At 44.0% G+C, this 25318-nt stretch overlaps 1 protein-coding gene across 1 annotated transcript in view; it reads right to left on the bottom strand.

Moving 5' to 3' along the window:
• Positions 1-5374: 5374 nt before the first annotated feature.
• The window catches only part of LOC144600013 (E3 ubiquitin-protein ligase RNF14-like), a 28202-nt gene continuing 8258 nt past the window's right edge, over positions 5375-25318 (bottom strand). Inside the window, exons 2-8 of the mRNA XM_078411328.1 lie at positions 24224-24384; positions 22354-22502; positions 20269-20775; positions 14816-15044; positions 11715-11887; positions 10065-10195; positions 5375-7190 (exon numbers count right to left, since the gene is read on the bottom strand). Of these exons, the coding sequence (XP_078267454.1) occupies positions 7124-7190; positions 10065-10195; positions 11715-11887; positions 14816-15044; positions 20269-20775; positions 22354-22502; positions 24224-24377 (1410 nt within the window). The 5' untranslated portion in view covers positions 24378-24384 and the 3' untranslated portion in view covers positions 5375-7123. The remainder of the gene's footprint in view (positions 7191-10064; positions 10196-11714; positions 11888-14815; positions 15045-20268; positions 20776-22353; positions 22503-24223; positions 24385-25318) is intronic.

Genomic DNA, 25318 nt, shown 5'->3' with positions numbered 1-25318 from the left:
GAGAAGGGAATGGGTGACGTTTTGACCCTTCTTCAGACTAGAGTCAGGGGAAAGGGAAACGAGAGATATAGACGGTGAAATAGAGAGATATAGAACAAATGAATGAAAGATATGCATAAAAGTAATGATGATAAAGGGAACAGGCCATCGTCAGCTGTTTGCTAGGTGAGAACGAGAAGCTGGTGCGACTTGGGAGGGGGAGGGATGAAGAGAGGGGAAATGCAGGGGTTACTTGAAGTTAGAGGAGTCTATTTATCATAACACTGGGTTTCAAGCTACCCAAGCGAAATATGAGATACTGTTCTTCCAAATTAAAACATTATTGTTTTACATATATTCTATCGCAAAACAGAAAAAGGCATTGAATATAATCTTTGAACACGGATTGGAAAATAGTTATCATATTTTGAGATAAATCTCAAACAAGTTTCAAAGGTCACATAATACCATAGTAGGAAGCAAGACACTTACCAGACACTTGACTAAACAGCAAGTTGGTAAAGTTTAAGGTGATAATTTACCGGCAACTCCAAGCCTGCAGTTCCCAGCCAGGCAAGTTCAAAACCTTAGCTACTTCATGAAGGGCTCACACAGGAAAATGAGTGGACAGGAAAGGAGGCTATCGGCACTGGGTAATTACAACTAGGCGTGTTGCACGTATTTAGACTTCTAACTTGTATCTTTTGACCCTTGTGCGCAATGGTAAAATTGACAGGAAATCAACGCGGAGAAACGGGAATATTATGACACAGCCTTAATGCTAGAGACATGTGTTTCTTCAAAGACAAATCTTACCTCAAATTCTTTGATGACCCCCTCAACAAACGAAACTAAGCAAGAAGTCACTTATTTTTCATTTGTAATTCTCCTTTAAATGATTATTTATTATATTGCGCTTGGTCCGCGTTAACCAAACTGATCTCCCGGTGGCCCAGCACTTCAACTCCCCCTCCCATTCCCAGTCTGACCTTTCTGTCATGGGCCTCCTCCAGTGCCATAGTGAGGCCCACCGGAAATTGGAGGAACAGCACCTCATATTTCGCCTGGGCAGCTTGCAGCCCAGTGGTATGAACATCGACTTCTCCAACTTTAGATAGTTCCTCTGTCCCTCTCTTCCCCTCCCCTTCCCAGTTCTCCCTCTATCTTCCTGTCTCCACCTATATCCTTCCTTTGTCCCGCCCCCCTGACATCAGTCTGAAGAAGGGTCTCGACCCGAAACGTCGCCCATTCCTTCTCTCCCGAGATGCTGCCTGACCTGCTGAGTTACTCCAGCATTTTGTGAATAAATACCTTCGACATACCAGCATCTGCAGTTATTTTCTTATATTATTTTAAAGATTAATGCCAATTCAAGATTTATTCCTATACCATTATTTATTATTCAATAATAAACAGATTTATTATTTATTTATTAAATAATAAAAAAAATATTTATTATTGGGTGAATGCTTTTGGAAAATTCTCCGAACATCAGTACTAATTATTTAGCACACAAGTTGCAAGATCCTTTTCTCATGGTCTAATTAGCCGATGCCAATTAAATAATATCCCCCTCCCACTAATAAAAACAGGACTGGCAATCTTGAAAGCCATTTTGTGTATTTTGTGGGTCTTTTCTTTTAACCACTTAAATTTTATTTATTTTTATATATTAAAAAATACTTTATTCCAGTAATAAATGTTTACAAAAACATTTTCTTTTCAGAAACTCCATCCGACATTCCTGGAGGTTATACATTCAATGCAGATGTTTATTGCCAAATTTACACAGTATCCCTTATTTGGAGGGGCGTCTCTCTCCACCACACCCTGCCCCCCATGTCCAGCAGCGGAAGGACCCCAGACTGTGGTCCTCCCCCACAGGGCCTTGGCGTTGGCTGCACTGAGCTTCAGTGCGTCCCTCAGCACGTACTTCTGCAGTCTGCAGCGGGCCAGTCGGCAACATTCCTCGACCAACAGCTCGCTCCGCTGGGAGGTCAACAAAGCTCGGGCAGACCAAAGAGCATCTTTCACCGAGTTGATGACCTTCCAGCAGCACTCGATGTCAGTCTCTGAATGCTACTGTCCCTGGGAACAGTCCGTAGATCACAGAGTCCTCTGTGAAGGAGCTGCTCGGAATAAATCGTGACAGGGACCCCTGCAAACCTTTCCAGACTCTCTTAGCAAATCCACACTCTGTGAAGAGGTGGGCCACCGTCTCCTCTCCATAGCAGCCGTCCCGAGGGCAGCGTGCGCTGGTAGTCAGGTTCCGGCGGTGCAGGAAGGATCTGACTGGGAGGGCTCCCCTCACCGCCAGCCAAGCCAGGTCTTGCTGCTTGTTTGGTGAGTTCTGGCAATGGGGCATTTTGCCAGACAAGCTGGGCAGTCTGCTCTGAGAACCACGCCACAGGATCCATGGAGTCATTCCCCTGCAGTGCCTTAATTGCAGCGAATTGTGGACGCAGCCAGACCATCACACAAACCAACCTCCCTTCCATTGACTCCATTTGTACCTTATGCTGCCTCAGCAAGGCCAGCAGCATAATCCCTGGCCACTCCCTCTTCTCTTCTATTGGAGAAAAAGGAATAGAAGTGTGAAAACACACACCTCCAGATTCTGGGACAGTTTCTTCCCTGCTGTTATCAGCTCAATCAACCAGAGAGCAGTCCTGGACTACTACCTCTTCGGGAGCCCGTGGACTATCTTTGATCGGACTTTGCTGGCTTTACCTTGCACTAAACGTTATTCTCTTATCACGTTATCACACTGGAATTTAGAAGGATGAGAGGAGATCTTATCGAAACGTATAGGATTATTAAGGGGTTGGACACGTTAGAGGCAGGAAACATGTTCCCAATGTTGGGGGAGTCCAGAACAAGGGGCCACGGTTTAAGAATAAGGGGTAGGCCATTTAGAACGGAGATGAGGAAAAACCTTTTCAGTCAGAGAGTTGTGAATCTGTGGAATTCTCTGCCTCAGAAGGCAGTGGAGGCCAATTCTCTGAATGCATTCAAGAGAGAGCTAGATAGAGCTCTTAAGGATAGCGGAGTCAGGGGGTATGGGGAGAAGGTAGGAACAGGGTACTGATTGAGAATGATCAGCCATGATAACATTCAATGGTGGTGCTGGCTCGAAGGGCCGAATGGCCTCCTCCTGCACCTATTGTCTATTGTCTATTGTATCGATACACTGTAAATGGCTCGATTGTAATAGTGTATTGTCTTTCCGCTGACTGGTTAGTACACAACATAATTTTTTCACTGGTCCTGTGACAAGTGACAATAAACTATACTGAAAAATAACTGAACTGAACTAAAGGACAAGCCAATTGGTTTAAATTGATATATATTTTTTAATTTGCACTTATATATTTCTATTTATCTTTCTTAATGAAGAAAATGTGTAAACGCAATTAAAAATTGTAGTTGAAAGGCAGAGCATCACTGGAGTTCTAGTCATGTTCTGTTGCAAATCTTTGTCCAAATCAATTTATACTTTTTGCAATATCCCTCCATTGAAATGTAACACCTTGATTTGTTACATCGGACTCATGAAAATGAACAATTCTGACTCCAGTGGCATTAATTTTTTTGTAAAGATTAATTTAAACTTTAGTTTTATGTTGTATATGCAGGAGCTGATGTGCCCTCTCAACATATGTGCAAGGGCATGAATACTACTATCGCCTGCTCAGTAATACCTCCGAGTTCGACGTCACAATGGGAACCCAATGGATCTGTGCCTGCGCAGTTGGGGCCCGTTGATCTAAGACAGATGCTCCCCGACTTACGATGCTTCGACTTACGATATTTTGACTATGCGATGGTGCAAATGGTGGGGGGGGGGGATAAGGGGGGTTGAGGGGGGATGGTTGAGGGGGGATGGAGTGGGTGAGTGGGGATAAGGGGGGGTTGAGGGGAGATGGAGTGGGTGAGAGGGGAAGATTTTAGATTTTTTTTTTAGATTTTAGAGATACAGCACGGAAACAGGCCCTTCGGCCCACTGGGGCCGCGCCGTCCAGCGATCCCCGCACATTAACACTATCCTATTCACAAAATGCTGGAGTAACTCAGCAGGTCAGGCAGCGAGATGCTGCCTGACCTGCTGAGTTACTCCAGCATTTTGTGAATAAATACCTTCGATTTGTACCAGCATCTGCAGTTATTTTCTTATACTTCTTAACACTATCCTACACACACTAGGGACAATTTTTTTTTATTAACATTTTTGCCCAGCCAATTAACCTATATACCTGCACGTCTTTGGAGTGTGGGAGGAAACCGAAGATCCCGGAGAAAACCCACGCAGGTCACGGGGAGAACGTACAGACTCCGTACAGACGGCGCCCGTAGTCGGGATCGAACCTGAGTCTCCGGCGCTGCATTCACAGTAAGGCAGCAACTCTACCACTGCGCCACCGGAAGGGGGGGAGTGGGAGGGGAATGGGGGGGGGAGGTGGAGAGTAGGGGAGGGTGCTAGACCAATGCAGGAGAGGTTTGGGCCCAATAGGTCCACCCTTTTTTAGTCCCCAATTAAACCTGCTGGCATTGCTGCCTCATTCACGAGGCGGGGATGTGAGTAGAAGAAACGCATCAGTCTGATCACAGAGGACCCTGCTGAGGATACAAATGGAAAATGCGCAAAGGTTTGGTTTTCCTGTCCGAGACAAGATACATTTGTAAAAGAGGGAGTACAGTAATCGTTCATCTGATTGATTCTTAAGAGGGCAAGGAAACCTTTTTTTCCCCTCCCCCGTTGGGCAGCAGCTACAGAAGCTTTCAAGAGCATACCATCAAATTCAAAAACAGCTTCATCCCTGCTGTTGAAAGATTCTTGAATGGGCTTCTCAAACGCCAAAGATGTATTTATATCCCCATCTTCCAATCGACCACACTGCTGCCCTTGCACTTTTTTTTAAATCTGTTTTTGCTCTGGAACTATAATATCCAGTATCCAAAAGCACCAATCGACGGTATTGTTTATGGCATGCTCCCCACCTGCCTGATGAGTTTGGTGCCAAAAACGTTGAAGTGAAAAAAGTGGCATGACGCAGGGAAACGGCAACTTGTTGTTTGGCACCCCATCCGTCACTCCGATTAACCCCTTTCTTCGCAACCTCGTGCACAGAGCTGTATCATTGCATGCCATTTACACCGGGCCAGACTACGCAAAACCCGGCCGGCTTTTTCCATTTCACCCACACATCATCCCCACAGTTCCAATCAACCTTTGTATCCTGTTAACTGAATATTACCTTCTCAAAGCCACCCGTGTCTTGCGCCAGACTAATCATGAGCAATAATTAACACATTAACAATCATTTGAACACATTGAAATTTAAGAAAAACTGCCTAGTGGTTAACCATAGGGATAAATCCAATTTATTTAGCATTGCTCAGAAGACAGGATTACCAGGTCACCAAAATATCTTTTATTCCGTCATTTGTTGAACATCACACATTTCTTTTTCATGATACTTGAATATATTTTGCACTGAAATAATACGTTAATGTAACAGACCATGTCTGAGCAGCTTTGTTGACAGACATGCCTTTCTTGCATTGAAAGTCAATGGTGTAAGTCAATGCAAGTATGTCAAGGTATGCAACCAATAAGTAATGTAAACCCACACGCAGATAGAAATTCCAAACATTGCCACACTAAGTGATTTCAGTCTATTGCACACGTTTAAAAATCTTCTTTAAAAGAACCATTTTATTGCATTTTTTCCCCCACCACCAATCCCTCCCTGTCCGATAACTAGATTAGCAGACTTACTTCCTAGACCTACCTCACCTGAGCCAGCTATCAACCGGTGCCTTCAGTGAAAACTCATGGGATAAAGGAGGGCATTGTTTAACAGACAGCACCAAGAAATTCTAAAAGTACAACGATTTGCAATGCTGAGGGGAAAAACGAATCATTGTTTAAAATGGGGTGAAAAGGGGAAGAGAAATCAATTTAAAAAAATGACCAAGCGAATTCATAACTTCTTGTTTTAATGTGTAGTGAGTTGTTGCTTAGGTCATTTAGTAGAAGTGTAACTGCCAAATGGCTTAACATTTTAAAGAGTTGCTATTGTTTTGCACTAGGTGATGAGTGTTGCCACAGACATTAAAGGAAGTGCAAAGAATCCCTGAACTAAGGGCAACTTCTTTCTTATCCTCGCTTGGCATTTTATTCCATGGTTTCATTTGGTTTTTTCCTCTGCTCTTTATAAACCATTGCACTAACGCCACTATAAGTGAGAGATACAAACATCAGGACTGGAATAAAATCTATCCAATTTCAGTATCAAAGCTGAATCCATTTCAATAAAAGCCCCCCACACAATTTGTTTTCGACACCATCTCTAAACCCATTTCCTCGCCAAGATTAACTTGCAATACTTCATAAATAGGCTTCGCATTAATGTGCAGATAGGAACTGCAGATGCTGGTTTAAACTGATGGTAGACACAAAAAGCTGGAGTAACTCAGCGGGTCAGGCAGCATCTTTGGAGAAAGGGAATAGGCGATGTTTCTTTCAGGTCGAGACCCTTCTGCCGACAGAAGAAGGGCCTCAACCCGAAACATCATCTATTCCTTCTCTCCAGAGATGCTGCCTGACCCGCTGAGTTACTCTAGCTTTTTGTGTCTATCTTTAGTCATCAATGTCCTGGCCAATAAAGCAAAGGCCACAAAAAATTAGTCTGCAATAGCAATTTGGCAATCTGAGTGTTATGTGAAGATTTATGATTTTCTCAAGAGTTTTCTGGGGGGAGGTATTGGTGCAGTGGAAACAAAACTGGAATTAAAAACCGATCATCATTTCTTTGTCGTTAAATGCCTCTGAAAATGGCTCCCAATAACAGCTTTCAACTACTGATTTCCACCAACTGGGGTTTCCACTCAATGCTAGAACATGATTTTGCCTCAAACTTGCTTGCCCGTTTTTCACTCAAATTTCTTCATATGCTTGAAAGCTGAAAAATATATTAATTTAAATTATGATCCAGACATTTCAGTGTAGTTAATATGACAGCCACTGAGAGGTATCTTGACCACAATTGATTAGGCTGGAAGTAAAAGCAACTTGCCAGTTTCAAATGCTTAACACAGAAGCTTTGTGTAATGATAAATCATTGGCAACATCAGAAAACCGCTAAAAAATGTCTTCGTCATCCTCATCACTCAGGAAGTCTTCTTCAACCTCGATACCTTGGAAAAGCCTACAAGAGAAACACAAAAAGTTATATTCTGGGAACGCACTGTTAGTGACAGTTAGCTGCGGTTCAGCAGGTAGCATTCACTACTAAAGGCTCAAAGGTTGCGAAAGTCATACACCAGTGTGTTAAGCAGAAAACAAAGTTTGCCACTCCCTACGGTACCAATGTAGACACCGCTGTTGGAAGTAGTATCATTATAAAGAGACCTGTCTAAGCGGTCATAAGTGATAAGTAGACTTTGGCCATTCAGTCCATCAAGTCTACTCCGCCATTCAATCATGGCTAATCTATCTCTCCCTCCTAACCCCATTCTCCTGCCTTCTCCCCATAACCCCTGACACCTGTACTAATCAAAAATCTATCTATCTCTGCTTTAAAAATATCCACTGTCTTGGCCTCTGCAGCCTTCTGCGGCAAAGAATTCCACAGATTCACCACCCTCTGACTAACGAAATTCCTCCTCATCTCCTTCCTAAAAGAACGTCCTTTAATTCTGAGGCTGTGACCTCTAGTCCTAGACTCTCCCACTAGTGGAAACATCCTCTCCACATCCACTCTCTCCAAGCCTTTCACTATTCTGTATGTTTCAATGAGGTCCCCCCTCATTCTTCTAAACTCCAGCGAGTACAGGCCCAGTGCCGACAAACGCTCATCATAGGTCAACCTACTCATTCCTGGGATCATTCTTGTAAACCTCCTCTGGACCCTCTCCAGAGCCAGCACTTCCAGTGTTGGAAGATTGGTGTGTTCTACTTGTCGTACAATAAACATGACTAAAACTGGTTATAAACACAAAAAGCTGGAGTAACTCTGGAGATGTTTTGAGTCAAGACCCTTCCTCAGACTCTAAAACTCTTCTAAAACTGTTCTCAAAATCTCTGTAAAGCGTCTTTGAGTATATGAAAAGCGCTATATAAATAAAATGTATTATTATTATTATTATTATTAAAACTGGTTACCTGGCCACGATTACATTGCTGTTTGTGAGAGCTTTCTCTATGCAAACTGGCTGCTGTACTTATTAATTTACGAAAGTTATTTCACTTAAAAGTGTGGTGGCATTATGGCACAGCTGGTCGAGTTGTTGCCTCACAGCACTAGCGACCCAGGTTCGATCCTGATCTCAGATGCTGACTGTATGAAGTTTGCATGTTCTCCCTGTGACTGCTTGGGTTTGCTCCAGGTGCCCGGGCTTCCTCCCATTATCCCAAAGACATGCAGATTTTTAGGTGAATTGGCCTCTAAATTGCCCCCAGTGTATAGGGAGCTGATGTGAAAGTGGGCTGATATAGAACTTGTGTGAACGGGCGATTGATGGTCCGTGTGGATTTAGAGATACAGCGTAGAAACAGGCCCTTCGGCCCACCGGGTCCGCGCTGCCCAGTGATCCCCGCACATTAACACTATCCTACAACCACTAGGGACAATTTTTACATTTGCCCAGCCAATTATCCTACAAACCTGTACGTCTTTGGAGTGTGGGAGGAAACCGAAGATCTCGGAGAAAACCCACGCCGGTCACGGGGAGAACATACAAACTCCATACAGACGGCGCCCGTAGTCAGGATCGAACCTGAGTCTCCGGCGCTGCATTCGCTGTAAGGCATCAACTCTACCGCTGCGCCACCGTGCCGTTTGGGTGGGGCAAAGGCCTGAATCCATGCTATATCTTTCTATCTATCCATCTATTCATTTGCTGTAGTGCACTTTCAGACTCCTGTTATAAAGGATGGTACTTGGGAGTTTTAAATTACATCTTTAACCACATTCCAATTCCTGGTCACCATTCGTTCGCACATCTTCTCCTCCTGAAATCTTTCAAGTCCCTCTACCTTCGAGTTATTTGCATCCCTGCCTAAGCAAATGCTATCCCTTTCTCAAAATATCCCATATGGTTTCTAGTATTATACAATGTATTACAACTCTCAGAAGGAATAAGGGTGATAACAACCACCTAAATGCAAGGGCACTATTTTTCTGATGCTTAAAAAGACTGTTGAAATATTAATACAATAAAAGATTGTTGAAATATTAATATAATAATTATACAGACTATCCTTGATCGAACTTTGCTGGCTTTACCTTATTCTCTTATCATGTATCTGTACACTGCAAGTGGCTTGATTGTAATCATGTATGTTCTTTCCGCTGACTGGATAGCACGCATCAAAATCTTTTCACTGTACCTCGGTACGCGTGACAATAATAAACTAAGCTAATAATTATATTTCTTGCATGCTTGCACATCTTCAGAAGACTTATAGGACCTGCTGTTTACTGTACAAATGTTCCCCAGCTTATGATACTCTTGTATATTACGTGGCACAGTGGTGCAGCGGTAAAGTTGCTGCCTTACAGCGCCAGAGACCCAGGTTCAATCCTGACTATGGGTGCTGTCTGTTCAGAGTTCATACCTTCTCCCTGTGACCACGTGGGTTTTCCCCGAGTGCCCTGGTTTCCTCCCACACTCCAAAGAAGTACAGTGCTCCCCAGCCTACGATGTTTCGACTTGCAATAGTTCGACTTTGCGGTGGTGCAAACGCCAACGACCCGTAGCGAGCCGCCGCTCGCTTCCGCCCACGTGATCACGCGTATTAAATGCATTTCGACGGACGATATTTTCAGGTTTCCGGTGGGTTTCTCGGAACGGAACCCCATCGTAAGCTGAGGAGCATCTGTACTTTGTGTTCAGTAAAGATCTCTATCACCTACACAAATCAGCCACTAACTAATACCGCAAGCTTCTAGAATAGACAGTGAAATAATATCACATTATTAATATAGAAGGCAATAGACAATAGGTGCAGGAGTAGGCCATTCGGCCCTTCGAGCCAGCACCGCCATTCAATGTGATCATGGCTGATCAAGGAAACTCACCCATTGAAACACGGTGAGTTGGAATCACTGAAATGTCCATATGGATCCAGTCTTGGTAGTGGACAATTGCAAAGCCAACAGAAGTAGTGTTTACAGCCAGTGCAAGTCATCTTATTGCATCCATTCATCTTCTGCAAAGACATACGAGTAACAAGTGTTTTATTGTCACATGTACCGTAACCGAAATGGAACAATGAAATTCTTACTTGCAGCAGCACAACAGAATATGTAAACATAGTATTTGGTGGACAGCATTATGAACCACAAAAAGAACTTTAATATACAAAAACCAAAGGTACATAGCGCAAGGACGGCACGGTGGCTTAGCGGTAGAGTTGCTGCCGTACAGCGAATGCAGCGCCGGAGACTCAGGTTCGATCCTGACTACGGGCGCCGTCTATACAGAGTTTGTACGTTCTCCCCGTGACCTGCGTGGGTTTTCTCCGAGATCTTCGGTTTCCTCCCACACTCCAAAAGACGTGCGGGTTTGTAGGTTAATTGACTGGGTAAAATGTAAAAATTGTCCCTAGTGTGTGTAGGATAATGTTAATGTGCGGGGATCGCTGGGCGGCGCGGACTCGGTGGGCCGAAGGGCCTGTTTCCACGCTGTATCTCTAAAAAATAAAAAAAAAGGACGCAAACAACCTGTCTTCCTCTCATCCGAGGAAGAATGTGCTGGCCCTGGAGAGGGCCCAGTCTACAAGAACGATCCCAGGAGTGAGTGGGTTAACTGATGATGCGTGTTTGACGGCACTGGGCCTGTACTCGCTGGAGTTTAGAAGAATGACGGGGGGGGGGGACTTCATTGAAACGTACTGAATAGTGCAAAGCTTGGAGTGGATGTGGAGAGGATGTTTCTCCCAGTGGGAGAGTCTAGGACTAGAGGTCACAGCCTCAGAATTAAAGGACGTTCCTTTAGGAAGGAGATGAGAAGGAATTTATTTAGTCAGAGGGTGGTGAATCTGTGGAATTCTTTGCCACAGAAGGCTGTGGAGGCCAAGTCAACCGATCTTTTTAAAGCAGAGATAGATTGATTATTGATTAGTACGGGTATCTGGGTTTATGGGGAGAATGAGGTTTGGAGGGAGAGATAGATCAGCCACGACTGAATGGTGGAACAGACAATGGGCCAATTGTAGTAGGGGGGAGAAAGCTAGGTGGAGGCACAACAAAGCCTGGCAAGTGATAGGTGGATAGAGGTGAGGGCAGGTTTTGGTTGGCTGGTTACCAAGTAGGCCTTGATGGGCCAAATGGCCTAATTCTGCTCCTATTACTTATGACCTTATGAACCCCCCCCCAAGTCCCTGGTGCAATCAAGGCAGTTCATAGTTTAGTTTGAGTTTATCGTGTTCAATAGTTGTTTTGGAAGAAGCTGTTCCTGAACATTACAGTTTTCAGGTTCCTGTACCTTCATGCCGATGGCAGGAGTGAAATGAGAGCCTGGCCAAAGTGTTGTGAGTCTCTGATGATGCTGGCAATCAGATAATATTATCTACTGAAGTATACGTTATATCATTTGATAATATAATCAAATCTGAAAGATGCTATTAAAATTCAAAGGAGAAACAGAGGTTCAGAAAATGGCGTAGTCCAGTAATATAACTATGTTGCAATAAAATGCAGTAAGTGTATTTGGGCTAATCAACCGACCTGTATGTTTGTGAAACAGCGAGGACATGGCTTTGAGTTCTTCTCCAGCCAATCCTGGCTGCACAACTCCTCCACTGCTTTTTCAATGACTCGTCGACCATACGTCTTTTCCAGAAGTTTTTTCCCAGATTCATCCGATCCCAGGTACTCATCCCGCAGCTCAGTAAGTTTCTCTGTAAAGAAAACGCCAAGTAAAGACTCAGAAATAAGGAGCTCACAAATTACATTTCTATTCCCACACACCTCGACAAACATGAATAAGCAAAGAGGTCCTTCTGCAGTTGTTAGGAGCAAAGAGGTCCTTCTGCAGTTGTTAGGAGCAAAGAGGTCCTTCTGCAGTTGTTAGGAGCAAAGAGGTCCTTCTGCAGTCGTTAGGAGCAAAGAGGTCCTTCTGCAGTTGTTAGGAGCAAAGAGGTCCTTCTGCAGTTGTACAGGGCCCAAGTGAGACCGCACCTGGAGTACTGTGTGCAGTTTTGGTCTCCAAATTTGAGGAAGGATATTCTTGCTATTGAGGGCGTGCAGCGTAGGTTTACTAGATTAATTCCCGGAATGGCAGGACTGTCATATGTTGAAAGACTGGAGCGACTAGGCTTGTATACACTGGAATTTAGAAGGATGAGAGGGGATCTTATCGAAACGTGTAAGATTATTAAGGGGTTGGACACGTTAGAGGCAGGAAACATGTTCCCAATGTTGGGAGAGTCCAGAAGCAGGGGCCACAGTTTAAGAATAAGGGGTAGGCCGTTTAGAACGGAGATGAGGAAAAACTTTTTCAGTCAGAGAGTTGTGAATCTCTGGAATTCTCTGCCTCAGAAGGCAGTGGAGGCCAATTCTCTGAATGCATTCAACAGAAAGCTAGATAGAGCTCTTAAGGATAGCAGAGTCAGCGGGTATGGGGAGAAGGCAGGAACGGGGTACTGATTGAGAATGATCAGCCATGATCACATTGAATGGCGGTGCCGGCTCGAAGGGCCGAATGGCCTACTCCTGCACCTATTGTCTATTGAATAACAGTGGTATTCACTTTCTGCATCGGTTCCGGCCCCTTCTTTATTGCCCCTGAGATTGGATGGAGATAGTAGCAGTCCCACCCACCCCCAAGCAGGTGGGACTAGCATAGATGGGACTTGTTGGTCGCCGTGGAAAAACTTGGCCGAACGGCCTTTTTCCATGTTTTATGACTCTATTTAATGATCCTATTCTTTATGAAATTAATTTTCCTATTACTCATTCTTATGTTTCAGTTGCAAGGAACAAAATATTACAGCTTCTAATGACTTCCTTCTTGCTCAAAATGACCAAAACACCAGAGATGAATTTCAAGTGCAAATTTGAGTCATTGAGCTACACAGCGTGGAAACAGGCCCTTTGGCCCAACTTGCCCACGCCAACCAACATGCCCCAATCTACACTAGTCCTACTTGCCTGTGTTTGGCCTATATTCCTCTAAACCTATCCTATCCATGCACTTGTCAAAATGTTTTTTTAATGTTTTTTTAGACAGTACCTGCATAATTTCTGATAAATTGCAAATTGTGCGCTGATGAAAGCTTGTTATTCTGAAACTCCCTTTCCCCTTTCCTGTCCCCTTCCACCTATATCACTTCTTCTGGCTTTCCATTTTGCAACTCTTCTCTCCTTGTCTCACAGCCTTTTGTTTTCATCCTATATCTGGCATTTGTCCACCCATCTGACAAATCAAAACCCCTCTCACATGTATCCACCCATCACTTGCCAGCCTTTGTCCAACCCCCTCCTCAATCTTAATGGTCCCCACCCAAAACGACGGCTATCCACACTTCTTTTGTAAACTAGTATCTGCAGTTCCTTGCGTCAGTATGTATCACTAGCCCTTTGTTTGCGGTCTGCAATTCAGTTTCTCAACATAGTTTTAACTTAGGTTACACAATAGTGAACCAGACATTCTGTGATAAATTCATTTAACTGTAAAGCCAACAAGTTAATGTTCTTAAAAAAATCCACGATTATTTTCTAATGCTAGTTAAAAACAAAAATTCTTTAAAGATGTGCCCTATTGTGCTGCTCATAGAAAATAGTGATGACGTAGTTGCTTGCGTAGTAATAGGTGAAAAGGGACAGGGAAGGTCTCCCTTTCCCCTTTAGTTTAAAAACTATTAGTTTAAAAACTATTCTTGCTATTGAGGGCGTGCAGCGTAGGTTTACTAGGTTAATTCCCGGAATGGCGGGACTATCATATGTTGAAAGACTGGAGCGACTAGGCTTGTATACACTGGAATTTAGACGGATGAGAGGAGATCTTATCGAAACGTATAAGATTATTAAGGGGTTGGACACATTAGAGGCAGGAAACATGTTCCCAATGTTGGGGGAGTCCAGAACAAGGGGCCACAGTTTAAGAATAAGGGGTAGGCCATTTAGAACTGAGATGAGGAAAAACTTTTTCAGTCAGAGAGTTGTGAATCTGTGGAATTCTCTGCCTCAGAAGGCAGTGGGGGCCAATTCTCTGAATGCATTCAAGAGAGAGCTAGATAGAGCTCTTAAGGATAGCGGAGTCAGGGGGTATGGGGAGAAGGCAGGAACGGGGTACTGATTGAGAATGATCAGCCATGATCACATTGAATGGCGGTGCTGGCTCGAAGGGCCGAATGGCCTCCTCCTGCACCTATTGTCTAACTAGTTTAAAACAGTTCAATAATTCTTCAAAACATTTTATATGTGGTATCTGTCTGCATATTTTAATTTAACAATATAGGAACTGATTTCTTCCCAGCTGTTATCAGGCAACTGAATCATCCAACCACAACCAGAGAGCAGTGCTGAACTACTATAGACAATAGGTGTAGGAGTCTACCTCCATCTACCTCTTTGATGACCCTCGGACTATCCATGATCGAACTTTGCTGGCTTTACCTTCCACTAAACGTCATTCCCTTATCATGTATCTATACACTGTAAATGGATCGATTGTAATCACGTATTGTCTTTCTACTGACTGGTTAGCACGCAACAAAAGCTTATCACGGTACCTCAGTACACATGACAATAAACTAAACTAAACCAAGATGTTACGTACAATATAACGATTTTTTTAAAAAGGCCAAGTGAAAACATGATCTTACCTGACTTTAATTTACAGGGGGAGATTCCATGGTAGGCCATTTCACACAGCGCACAAAACGCATAACGGCATCCTGGACAAACGCCCATGGTGCTGCAAGGCTCGAGCAACACTACTGACCTGCAAACGTTACGAGGGCAATAAGCCACATCTGACATGAGGTCTAATGTAGACTGAAGGAGCAAGCGATCGTACCGTGCAAACATCTCCTCCTCCACTAGATCTTTGACCTGCAAAGATGCAGCATTTTTAAAACATAAAAAATTGAACACCTCAATAGTTGCTCCTTTGCGTTTTTGGACCTTTTTAAATAAACATGCATTACGGAATGCACCATACATAAAGGGCGGCACGGTAGCACAAGGGCGGCACAGTGGCGCAGCGGGTAGAGCTGTTGCCTCACTGCGCCAGAGACCCGAGCTCGATCCCAGTCTTTGCTGTGTGAAGTTTGTATGTTCTCCCCGTGATCACATCGGTTTCCTTGCTGTTGAGGGCGTGCAGCGTAGGTTTACTAGGTTAATTCCCGGAATGGCGGGACTGTCGTATGTTGAAAGACTGGAGCGACTAGGCTTGTGTACACTGGAATTTAGAAGGATGAGAGGGGATCTTATCGAAAACGTTTTCGGTCAGAGAGTTGTAAATCTGTGGAATTCTCTGCCTCAGAAGGCAGTGGAGGCCAATTCTCTGAATGCATTCAAGAGAGAGCTAGATAGAGCTCTTAAGGATAGCGGAGTCAGGGGGTATGGGGAGAAGGCAGGAATGGGGTACTGATTGAGAATGATCAGCCATGATCACGGTGAATGGCGGTGCTGGCTCAAAGGGCCGAATGGCCTCCTCCTGCACCTATTTTTTTTAATTTTTTTTAAATTCCTGTGGGTGTTCCGGTTTCCTCCCATATCCTGAACACATGTAGGTTTGCAGATAAATTGATCTCTATAAATTGCCCCCCAGCATGTAGGGAGTGAATGTGAAATTGGATAACACAGAACTAATGCATGCAAGTGATCAATAGTCGGTGTAGACTTGTTGGGCTTAAAATTCCGTTTACATGCTTTCATCCTTCAATCAATCAATACTATTTTTTAAAAACCCAGGAAAAACTGAGTTGGTCAAACAATAATTTTGAAGTGAGGATCAGAGCTTTATTTTTAAGGTTGATTCATTTTCATTAGGGTCGGAACATAACAAAATGAAGGACAGACACGTTTATCTTCCACCTTTAACTGTATTCCAAAACACTTTACAGACAATGAACTACTTTTGAAATGTGCGCCACAGGGTGCTTTAGGAAAAGAGCGGCAGATTTGTGCAATCTTTCACAGTGGCACAATAATGGCCAATTGACCAATTTCAGTGATGTGGTTGATTTAGATTTAGAGATACAGCACAGAAACAGGCCCTTCGGCCCACTGGGTCCGCGCCGCCCAGCGATCCCCGCACACTAACACTATCCTACACCCACTAGGGACAATTTTTTTAAATTTTACATTTGCCCAGCCAATTAACCTACAAACCTGTACGTCTTTGGAGTGTGGGAGGAAACCGAAGATCTCGGAGAAAACCCACGCAGGTCACGGGGCCCGTAGTCAGGATCGAACCCGAGTGTCCGGCGTTGTATTCGCTGTAAGGCAGCAACTCTACCGCTGCGCCACCGTGCCGCACGATATTGGACCGATTTTGAGGACCGATATTGGTCAGTATATTGCAGATACCTATATATGTTCTTCAAATTTGCTCTTTGTGACCTTTTGTGCCTACTTAAGGCAGCAGACTGGACCTTATTTTAGATCCGTAAGTCACATTCAAAGATACACAAGTCACATCCAAAAAATAGAACCACTGACTGACCAGCACAGCAGTGTCAAACTAGAATATAGAACCTTCAGACTTGCAGCTGAGACGCTGCTAATTAAGCCACATATGTCACTTTATAAACATGCTAAGATACAGTGAGGGAGGGAGGTTAAGGTGGAGTGGAAGGCAGGATAAATTACAGAATAAGTGATCGCTGGTGGGTGCAGACTCAGTTGGCCAAGTCTAAAAAAATTGGAAGTGCAAGGTAAAAAAAGAATGTGACAATAAAGAAAAGATGTTTATTGGAGGTGGAAATGAAAATAAAGTGATTTTTATCTAAAACTGTTGAGAACATCATTCTGAGGGCAAAAGGCTATAAGCACTTTCATAGGGAGATGAAATTGTGTTTCTTAAACTATTGCGAGCTTTGCTGGAACCATATATTGTCAAGAGATTACACTGCAAAATCAATGGAGAATTAAAGTGGCAGACAATGGAGATTCAAGGCCATGGATGCAGAGAGAACAAAGCTATTATCTGTGTTGTCTTCCCAATGTATGGACCATACTACGAGCAAGGAGCATGTGATATTAAATTGAAAAGAGCTTGGAAAATTGTTGTTTCGCTTGGAAAGCGGAGGGGCAGAGAGGGAGGGAGGGAGAGAGGGAGGGAGAGGGAGGGGGAGAGAGGAGGAGATGGGGAGAGAGGGGGGGAGGGGGAGAGAGGGGGAGAGGGAGAGAGGGGGAGAGGGAGGGAGGGGGAGATGGGGAGAGGGAGGGGGAGAGAGAGAGAGAGAGAGAGAGAGAGAGAGGGGGAGGGAGGGAGGGAGGGAGGGAGGGAGGGAGGGAGGGAGGGAGGGAGGGAGGGAGGGAGGGAGGGAGGGAGGGAGGGAGGGAGGGAGGGAGGGAGGGAGGGAGGGAGGGAGGGAGGGAGGGAGGGAGGGAGGGAGGGAGGGAGGGAGGGAGGGAGGGAGGGAGGGAGGGAGGGAGGGAGGGAGGGAGGGAGGTGAACATGGTCAAGAGGCATAGCAGGGCATTGAGGAGGAACTGACTGATTGAAAGACACAGCATGGAAACAGCCCCTTCAGCCCACCAATCCACACCGACCATCGATCGCCCATTCGCACCAGTTCTACGCAATCCCACTTTCTCATCCACTCCCTACACACACGGGGCAATTTACAGAGGCCGATTAACCTACAAGCCCTTCAGAATACTTCAGTTCCTAATTCACCACCACTGTGACCAATTTTTGTATCATCGGTAAACCGATTAATCATTTCTCAAATAGTTGTATGTCTTTAATCATGCCCCCTACATTTAAAATCTCCTTAATCATGGCTTCTGCGTCCAAGTCTAACATACTAGGACAAAGCCGTAAAGAATGCCATTGTTGAATAATGCCAAAGCTTGTTTAGTGGTACGAGCAGGACAAAAATGAACCTGAAGTGATTTCAACCTGTAGCGCAGCACTGGAAGGTTAAAATGTATTGAAGTACCTTCGAGAGAAAAAGGCCAAAAAATCATAAAGAGAAACAAATGGAAAATAATGCAAAATAAATTTTAAATTAAAAGCTTATATGGTTCTTGCTTAACATTGGAAGCATCATAGTACAGGTGGAAGATTCTGAGTGCTTGGGGCTAAGACTTTGGAATTGCCAATGAAATACATTCAGGGTATTACCAGCAGATTAAGAAGAGAAGCACCAGACTGAATAATAATATCACAAAGGATTATAACTGGGAAATTGTTTTCAATGATAATGGACAAGGGGGAAATTAGTAAGTCAGGCTGGGCCACAGAGCTGATCGACAAGTCGATATTCTTATTGCATTGAAGAGGGTTTGGAAAGAGAGTTGCACTTTAAATTATTAATCGCTCATCTGAAATGAGAGGTTAGATAACAGAGTGAGAGAAGGTTTAAACTAATATGGCAGACAGTCACAAAAATTTGAATACCAAAAGAAGAAAAATGAACAGCAGTGTGTCTGAGCCATGTGTATATTGATGCAAGGACTATTTCCAAGATTATAATATTGTTAATATGGGCGTTATCGTGTACAGTGGCACAGCAGCAGAGTTGCTGCCTTACAACACCAGAGACCCGGGTTCGATCCTGACTACGGGTGCTGTATGTAAGGAGTTTGCACATGACCGCGTGGGTTTTCTTCAGGTGCTCTGGGTTCCTCCCACATTTCAAAGACGTGTAGGTTTGTAGGTTAATTGGCTTCTGTAAATTGTTCCCAGAGTGAAGGAAAGAACTCGTGTAAGGGTGATCAATGGTCAGCACGGACTCCATGGACTGAAGGGACTGTTCCCACGTTGCATCTCTAAAACTAAAACCTTAATACAACAACAACAAAAAAGCTACTAGACTTTTTTTCTGGAAACTAAAATGGAAAATTCTGAGCTCTTTGATTACCATCCTGTGAGCTTTGGAAGATCTAATATTTTCCACTCTTCAGCAGAGCACCAAACTGTTGCTCTCAAACTCTAAAGACAGAATTTGTACCAATCAACTACGAATGTTAGACACAGAAGGCTGGAGTAAACCAGTGGACCAGGCAGCATCTCTGGAGAAAAGGAATAGGTGACGTTTCCGATCGAGACCCCGAAACGTCACTTCTTCCTTTTTCCAGAGATGCTGCCTGACCTGCTGAGTTACTCCAGCCTTTTGTGTCTATCTTCGGTTTAAACCAGCATCTACAGTTCCTCCCTACACAACTGCAAATGTTACATATATATTTGGATAATAACAGTGGAGGTGTTCCAGGAAGAGCCTGACATACAATAGGATACAATACAATACAAAGCTTTATTTGTCTACGAGATAGATATATACGTGCATTATGAATTTCATAATGCGTTGAATGTGCCGGAAGGAACTGCAGATGCTGGTTTACACCGAAGATAGACACAAAATGCTGGAGTAGCTCAGCGGGTCAGGCAGCATCTTAGGGGAGAAGGAATAGGTGCCGTTTCGGGCCAGGACCCTTCTTCAGACTGAGAGAAGGAACTGCAGGTGCTGGTTAAACTTATTTATTAATTGTTTTACAGGTCACACTGCTAGTGAAAGGAGGATAAGGGGGAAGTCTTTTAGGACCGAGATGAGAACGTTTTTTTTTTCTCACAGAGTGGTGAATCTGTGGAATTCTCTGCCACAGAGGGTAGTTGAGGCCAGTTCATTGGCTATATTTAAGAGGGAGTTAGATGTGGCCCTTGTGACTAAAGGGATCAGGGGGTATGGAGAGAAGGCAGGTACAGGATACTGAGTTGGATGATCAGCCATGATCATATTGAATGGCGGTGCAGGCTCGAAGGGCCGAATGGCCTACTCCTGCACCTATTTTCTATGTTTCTATGAAAGACCTCGTGGTGAAGAGTGCCAGCGGTTGTACGAGCAGTGAGTTGTTGAGGATGGAAAAGACAATTCTTGATAAGCTGCAGTGGGACCTCTGCTCGGCGACAGCGATAGACTGCTTGATCAGTGTAAGCATTTGACAGTCAGGGGAGAGGGAAACTCGAGGTACGAAGGGACTGACAACCAGAGCAATTCCATTCTACTGTCGTTATTATTCAAAATAAATGGATAATTTATTTTTCAAAAATTAATTCAAATATTGCTAAGATGAAATCAGGATAATAATCAGACGACCTTACTTGGGGAGGTGTAGCAATAGAAGCGCACTCTGGCTCCGGACAGTTAAGGCACTGAACATTTCCATCTCGGATCTGAATCTCAAAATATTCCTTCATACAGGCTCGACAGTACACGTGTTTACACTCCTTAAAGTAGGTGCAGTCAGCCCCCAGCTTTTCAGAAAAGCATACACCACAGGTAAACGCCTTGCCATTGAAAGTCTGCAGTTGCTGCTTCTGATCAAAATCCAAGATCTCACGCAAGACACTGCCCCACGAGGCCACATCCTGGATCGCCCTCGGGTCAAGGGGGCACTCGGCATTATCCGGCAATCCAAGCTCTTTCTTCTTATCCTTCGAGAAAATGCAGTCAGATGTTCCTTTAACGTCCCTTTGGATTTCCAATGGTGACTCAATGCACAGAAAGGAGAGGGTCTCTTCTTTTAAGAATTGCATCCACGAAAATAGCACCACACAATTGCCGCCATCTTTCCAAATTTTATCCAGGGAAGTACAGAGTGTAGAGAGCTGTTGGGGGACAAGTTGGGAGACGTGAGTGAATGACACGTGGAATAAGGTACAGAGCTATCAGAATTACAATGAGCACAGCAAGGTTTGTATCTGCAGCCACCCCAAAAAGGAACAGGGAGAATCAATGTGTATTAATAAATTCCCAGCAATTAGACAATAGGCGATAGACAATAGGTGCAGGAGGAGGCCATTCGGCCCTTCGAGCCAGCACCGCCATTCAATGTGATCATGGCTGATCATTAGTCACGAGGATGTTGCAAGGACTCAACAGCCTGAGCGATAGGGAGAGGTTGAGCAGGCTATGACTTTATTCCTTGGAGCACAGGAGGCTGAGCTGTGATCTTATATAGGTGTATAACATCTGGAAAGGAATAGGGTAAAAGTATTTTACCCAGCGTAGTGGACTCAAGAACCAGAGGACATAGGAGGGGGGGGGGGGAGGATTTAATAGAAATCCGAGCAGTAACTTTTTTTCCCCACATGCACACACAAAGGGTGGTAGGTGTATTGAACAAGCTGCCGGAGGAGTTAGCTGTGGTAAGTACTATCACAGTTAAAAAAACATTTGCACAGATACGTGGATAGGAGAGGTTTAGGGGGAAATAGGCCAAACACAGGCAGGTGGAACTAGTGCAGATGGGGCATGTTGGCAAGTTAGGTCGAAGGACCTGTTTCAACACTGTATGACTTTAGTGTGTGATAAGCTAGCCTCTCTAAGGGTTGCTCTAGGGAGCCCAGAAGATGCAACACCTGTCACTATATCGCCTTCCTCGACTCTGTCCAGGGACCCCGACAGTCCTTTCAGGTTAGGCAGAGGTTCACTTGCACCTCCTCCACCCTCATCTACTGTATCCGTTGTTCAAGATGTGGACTCTTATACATCGGAGAGACCAAACGCTGACTGGGCGATCGTTTTGCGGAACATCTTCGCTCAGCCCGCCTGAACCAACCTGATCTCCCGGTTGCTGGACACTTTAATTCTCCTTCCCATTCCCACACTGACCTTTCTGTCCTCGGTCTCCTCCATTGTCAGAATGAGGTTAAACGCAAATTGGAGGAACAGCATCTCATATTTCGCTTGGGCAGCTTACAGCCCAGTGGTATGAATATTGATTTCTCTCACTTCAGGTAGCCCCGGCATTCCCTCTCTCTCTATCCCTCCCCCACCCAAGTCGCACCAGCTTCTGATTTTCATCCTACAAACAGCAGACAATGGCCTGTTTCCTTTATCATCGTTACTTTTTTGCATATCTTTCATTCATTGTTCTTTATCTCGCTACATCACCTTCTATACCTCTCGCTTCCCTTATCCCTAACCAGTCTGAAGGGACTCAACCCAAAAGTCACGCATTCCTTCTCTCCAGAGATGCTGTCTGTCCTGCTGAGTTACTCCAGCTTTTTGTGTCTATCTTCTCTCTAAGGGTTCTGCAGATTACCTGGAAACTACAACACAAAACATGTTGTTTGCCCTCGTAACGTATGCCAAAGTCCACCCTGGTGATTATTATCTCAAGTCCACAATGCTCCCACATTATTTTGAAATATAATACTACAGGAAATACGAATGTCACAAACCTGGGCTCGGAAAAGCCACTTGCAGCTCAAGGTGTACTTGGGAGGTGAACACGATGGATAGTCTGGTGGAAGTTCGAAGTTCAGCACAAGAGGGGGCAGAAAGCAAACTATATATTCAATCAGATCCTCCTTATTCTGCTTTTCATCACCTGTCACCAAGAAAAGAGCGTTAGTGGTTAACATTTTGTTGTAATTTTGGTAATCAATCTTATAAGAGCACCAGAAATCACAGGAGTAGATCATTCAATCCTTCATGCCTACTCTACCATTCAACTAGTGTGTTGTTCCAAAGATACAGCATGGAAACGGGCCCTTCGGCCCACGATCACTTGTTCACAATAAGTCTATGTTATCCCAGTATCTCATCCACTCCCTACACACCAGGAGCAATTTAGAGGCAGATTAACCGATAAAACCGCTTGTCTTTGGGATGTGGGAGGAAACCAGAGTAGGCGGAGGAAATCCACGGGGTCACAGGGAGAACGTGCAAACTCCAGACTGACAACAGTATCAAGGTCAGGATTAAATGCGGGTCTCTGGCGCTGTGAGACAGCAGTCCCAGCAGCTGCACCATAGTGCCGCCCTTTATTAGATTGTAGCTCATCTTCTACCTCAGCACCAATTTCCTACACTATCCCTATATCCCTTTATTCCCTCAATATCTACAATTCTGTTGATCCGTCATGAATATATTGGGCAATTGGGCCTCTACTGCTGCCTTGCGTAGTGAATCTCAAAGTTTCATCACTATTTGGGTGATGACATTTCTGATCTGAATGGTTGTTTGCTTACATGCAGTAACCAGGAGAAACATCATCCCTGTGAAGTTCTGAAATATTTTATCAATGTGCTCACCTCTCGCTCTTCTGAACTCAAAGGAGCAAAGGACCCATCTTTCATCAAACAACAAACATGCAGGAGTAACGCTGCAGAGAGTGGTCCTGACTTCTCATCTACCTCATTGGAGACCTCCGAACTATCATTGTAGGAGCCATTTATGCTTAATTCAGTTATTATCATTGTGTTATGGCTATGTTTTAATATTTCTAGTTTTTGTCTTTTTGCATGCTTATGGGTGTGACTTAATACGTAATGGGGAGTGTCTAGATGGGAGGAGGCTAGCGTGTCGACAGAGGTTGTGGGTCAGTTTAGGCTCGGAGGATGGTGAGCATACAGTTCTTTACCACACACGCTCGTACCATACGCTTGTAGAAGACTGAGGGGGGATCTTATAGAAACATATAAAATTCTTAAGGGGTTGGAGAGGCTAGATGCGGGATATTGAATGGCGGTGCAGGCTCGAAGGGCCGAATGGCCTACTCCTGCACCTATTTTCTATGTTTCTATGTTTCTATATTTGTAAGAACCACACGGTAATAACTGCAAGATTTCTAAGATATTGTTTGAAGAAGAAACAATTGATAAAGTACGGAAAGCGATGAATTACTCTTTGATTTGTGCTACTTTAATAAAACCAATTAATTAAGAAAGGACGTTTGAAGATTCGATTTGTCATATCAGGGTGCGACGTGTGCGTAAGCTATAACTACATTTCATCCCTGAGTAGTAATGGCTATCGAAGTAGGATTTTGAGATGGTATAGAAACTGGCATTACAATCATTAACAAGACTTTATTGGACTTCACTGTTATATCTTGCACCTTTTTATACCTTTATCTCTGCACTGTGGACAGCTTGATTGTATTCATGTATAATCTTTTCTTTGACTGGATAGCATGCAAACAAACGCTTTTCATTGTGCCTCTGTACACATGACAATAATAAACTATACCAAAACTAAATTTGCTGCACTTCCTCTACCTGGAATTCATATTGATTTTTTAAAACAATAATCTGCGGTTCAACTTACCGTAAACAAATATTTTGAAGCTTGATGGTAATTCCAAACAGATGTTTATTTCCCCACCCTGCGAGGACTCTGCGCGTTTAAATTCATCCTCGTCGTAAATACTGGCAAGGGCCAGCAGCTCATCTTCTTGCTCTTCTCTATCCCTGGAGGACATCTAAATTCTGGGAACGTAGACGGGTCTTAAAAGAAAGTGCTGACACCAAGTCGTGAGTTCCAAGCAGCCATCTTAAATCAATTTTTCAACTCATTCTCACTTTAATTTCAAATGGGATTTTTAGTCTAAAGGATAAACATATTTGGGTGAGTGAGTTAACAGGAAACTCCCTGAGAGCACACTACACTTGTGGGCAAAATTATGAATGTGGAAACCCCTTTTCATAAAATGACATCACAATGAAAAAAATTGTTACCCCCGCCCCACCCCCTCGAAAAAACCACTAAGGTTCATTATTTTTTTTTATAATTCAATCTTGAAAAGCTATGGTCTGCTTTGTATAAGAAAATACCTGCAGATGCTGGTACAAATCGAAGGTATTTATTCACAAAATGCTGGAGTAACTCAGCAGGTCAGGCAGCATCTCAGGAGAGAAGGAATGGGTGACGTTTCGGGTCGAGACCCTTCTTCAGACTGATGTCTGCTTTGTCATCATTAATGCTATATTAGCAAAGTAAAGCACTATGGTAAACATGGCTTATTATCATTGTGAGAAGTTGAACTTTGATTGAAAGATACAAGATGGAACTGAGATGAGGAAAAACGTTTTCAGTCAGAGTTGTGAATCTGTTGAATTCTCTGCCTCAGAAGGCAGTGGAGGCCAATTCTCTGAATGCATTCAAAAGAGAGCTAGATAGAGCTCTTAAGGATAGCGGAGTCAGGGGGTATGGGGAGAAGGCAGGAACGGGGTATTGATTGAGAATGATCAGCCATGATCACATTGAATGGCAGTGGTGGCTCGAAGGGCCGAATGGCCTCCTCCTGCACCTATTGTCTATGGAAACAGGCTCTTTGGCCCACCGAAGGTAGACACAAAATGCTGGAGTAACTCAGTGGGTCAGGCAGCATCTTCTGGAGAGAAGAGACTCCTACACTCTTTG

This window comes from Rhinoraja longicauda, chromosome 14 (assembly GCF_053455715.1).
Source record: "Rhinoraja longicauda isolate Sanriku21f chromosome 14, sRhiLon1.1, whole genome shotgun sequence".
In the NCBI taxonomy this organism is placed as follows: domain Eukaryota; kingdom Metazoa; phylum Chordata; class Chondrichthyes; order Rajiformes; family Arhynchobatidae; genus Rhinoraja; species Rhinoraja longicauda.
This window is presented reverse-complemented; position numbering and strand designations above follow the sequence as displayed.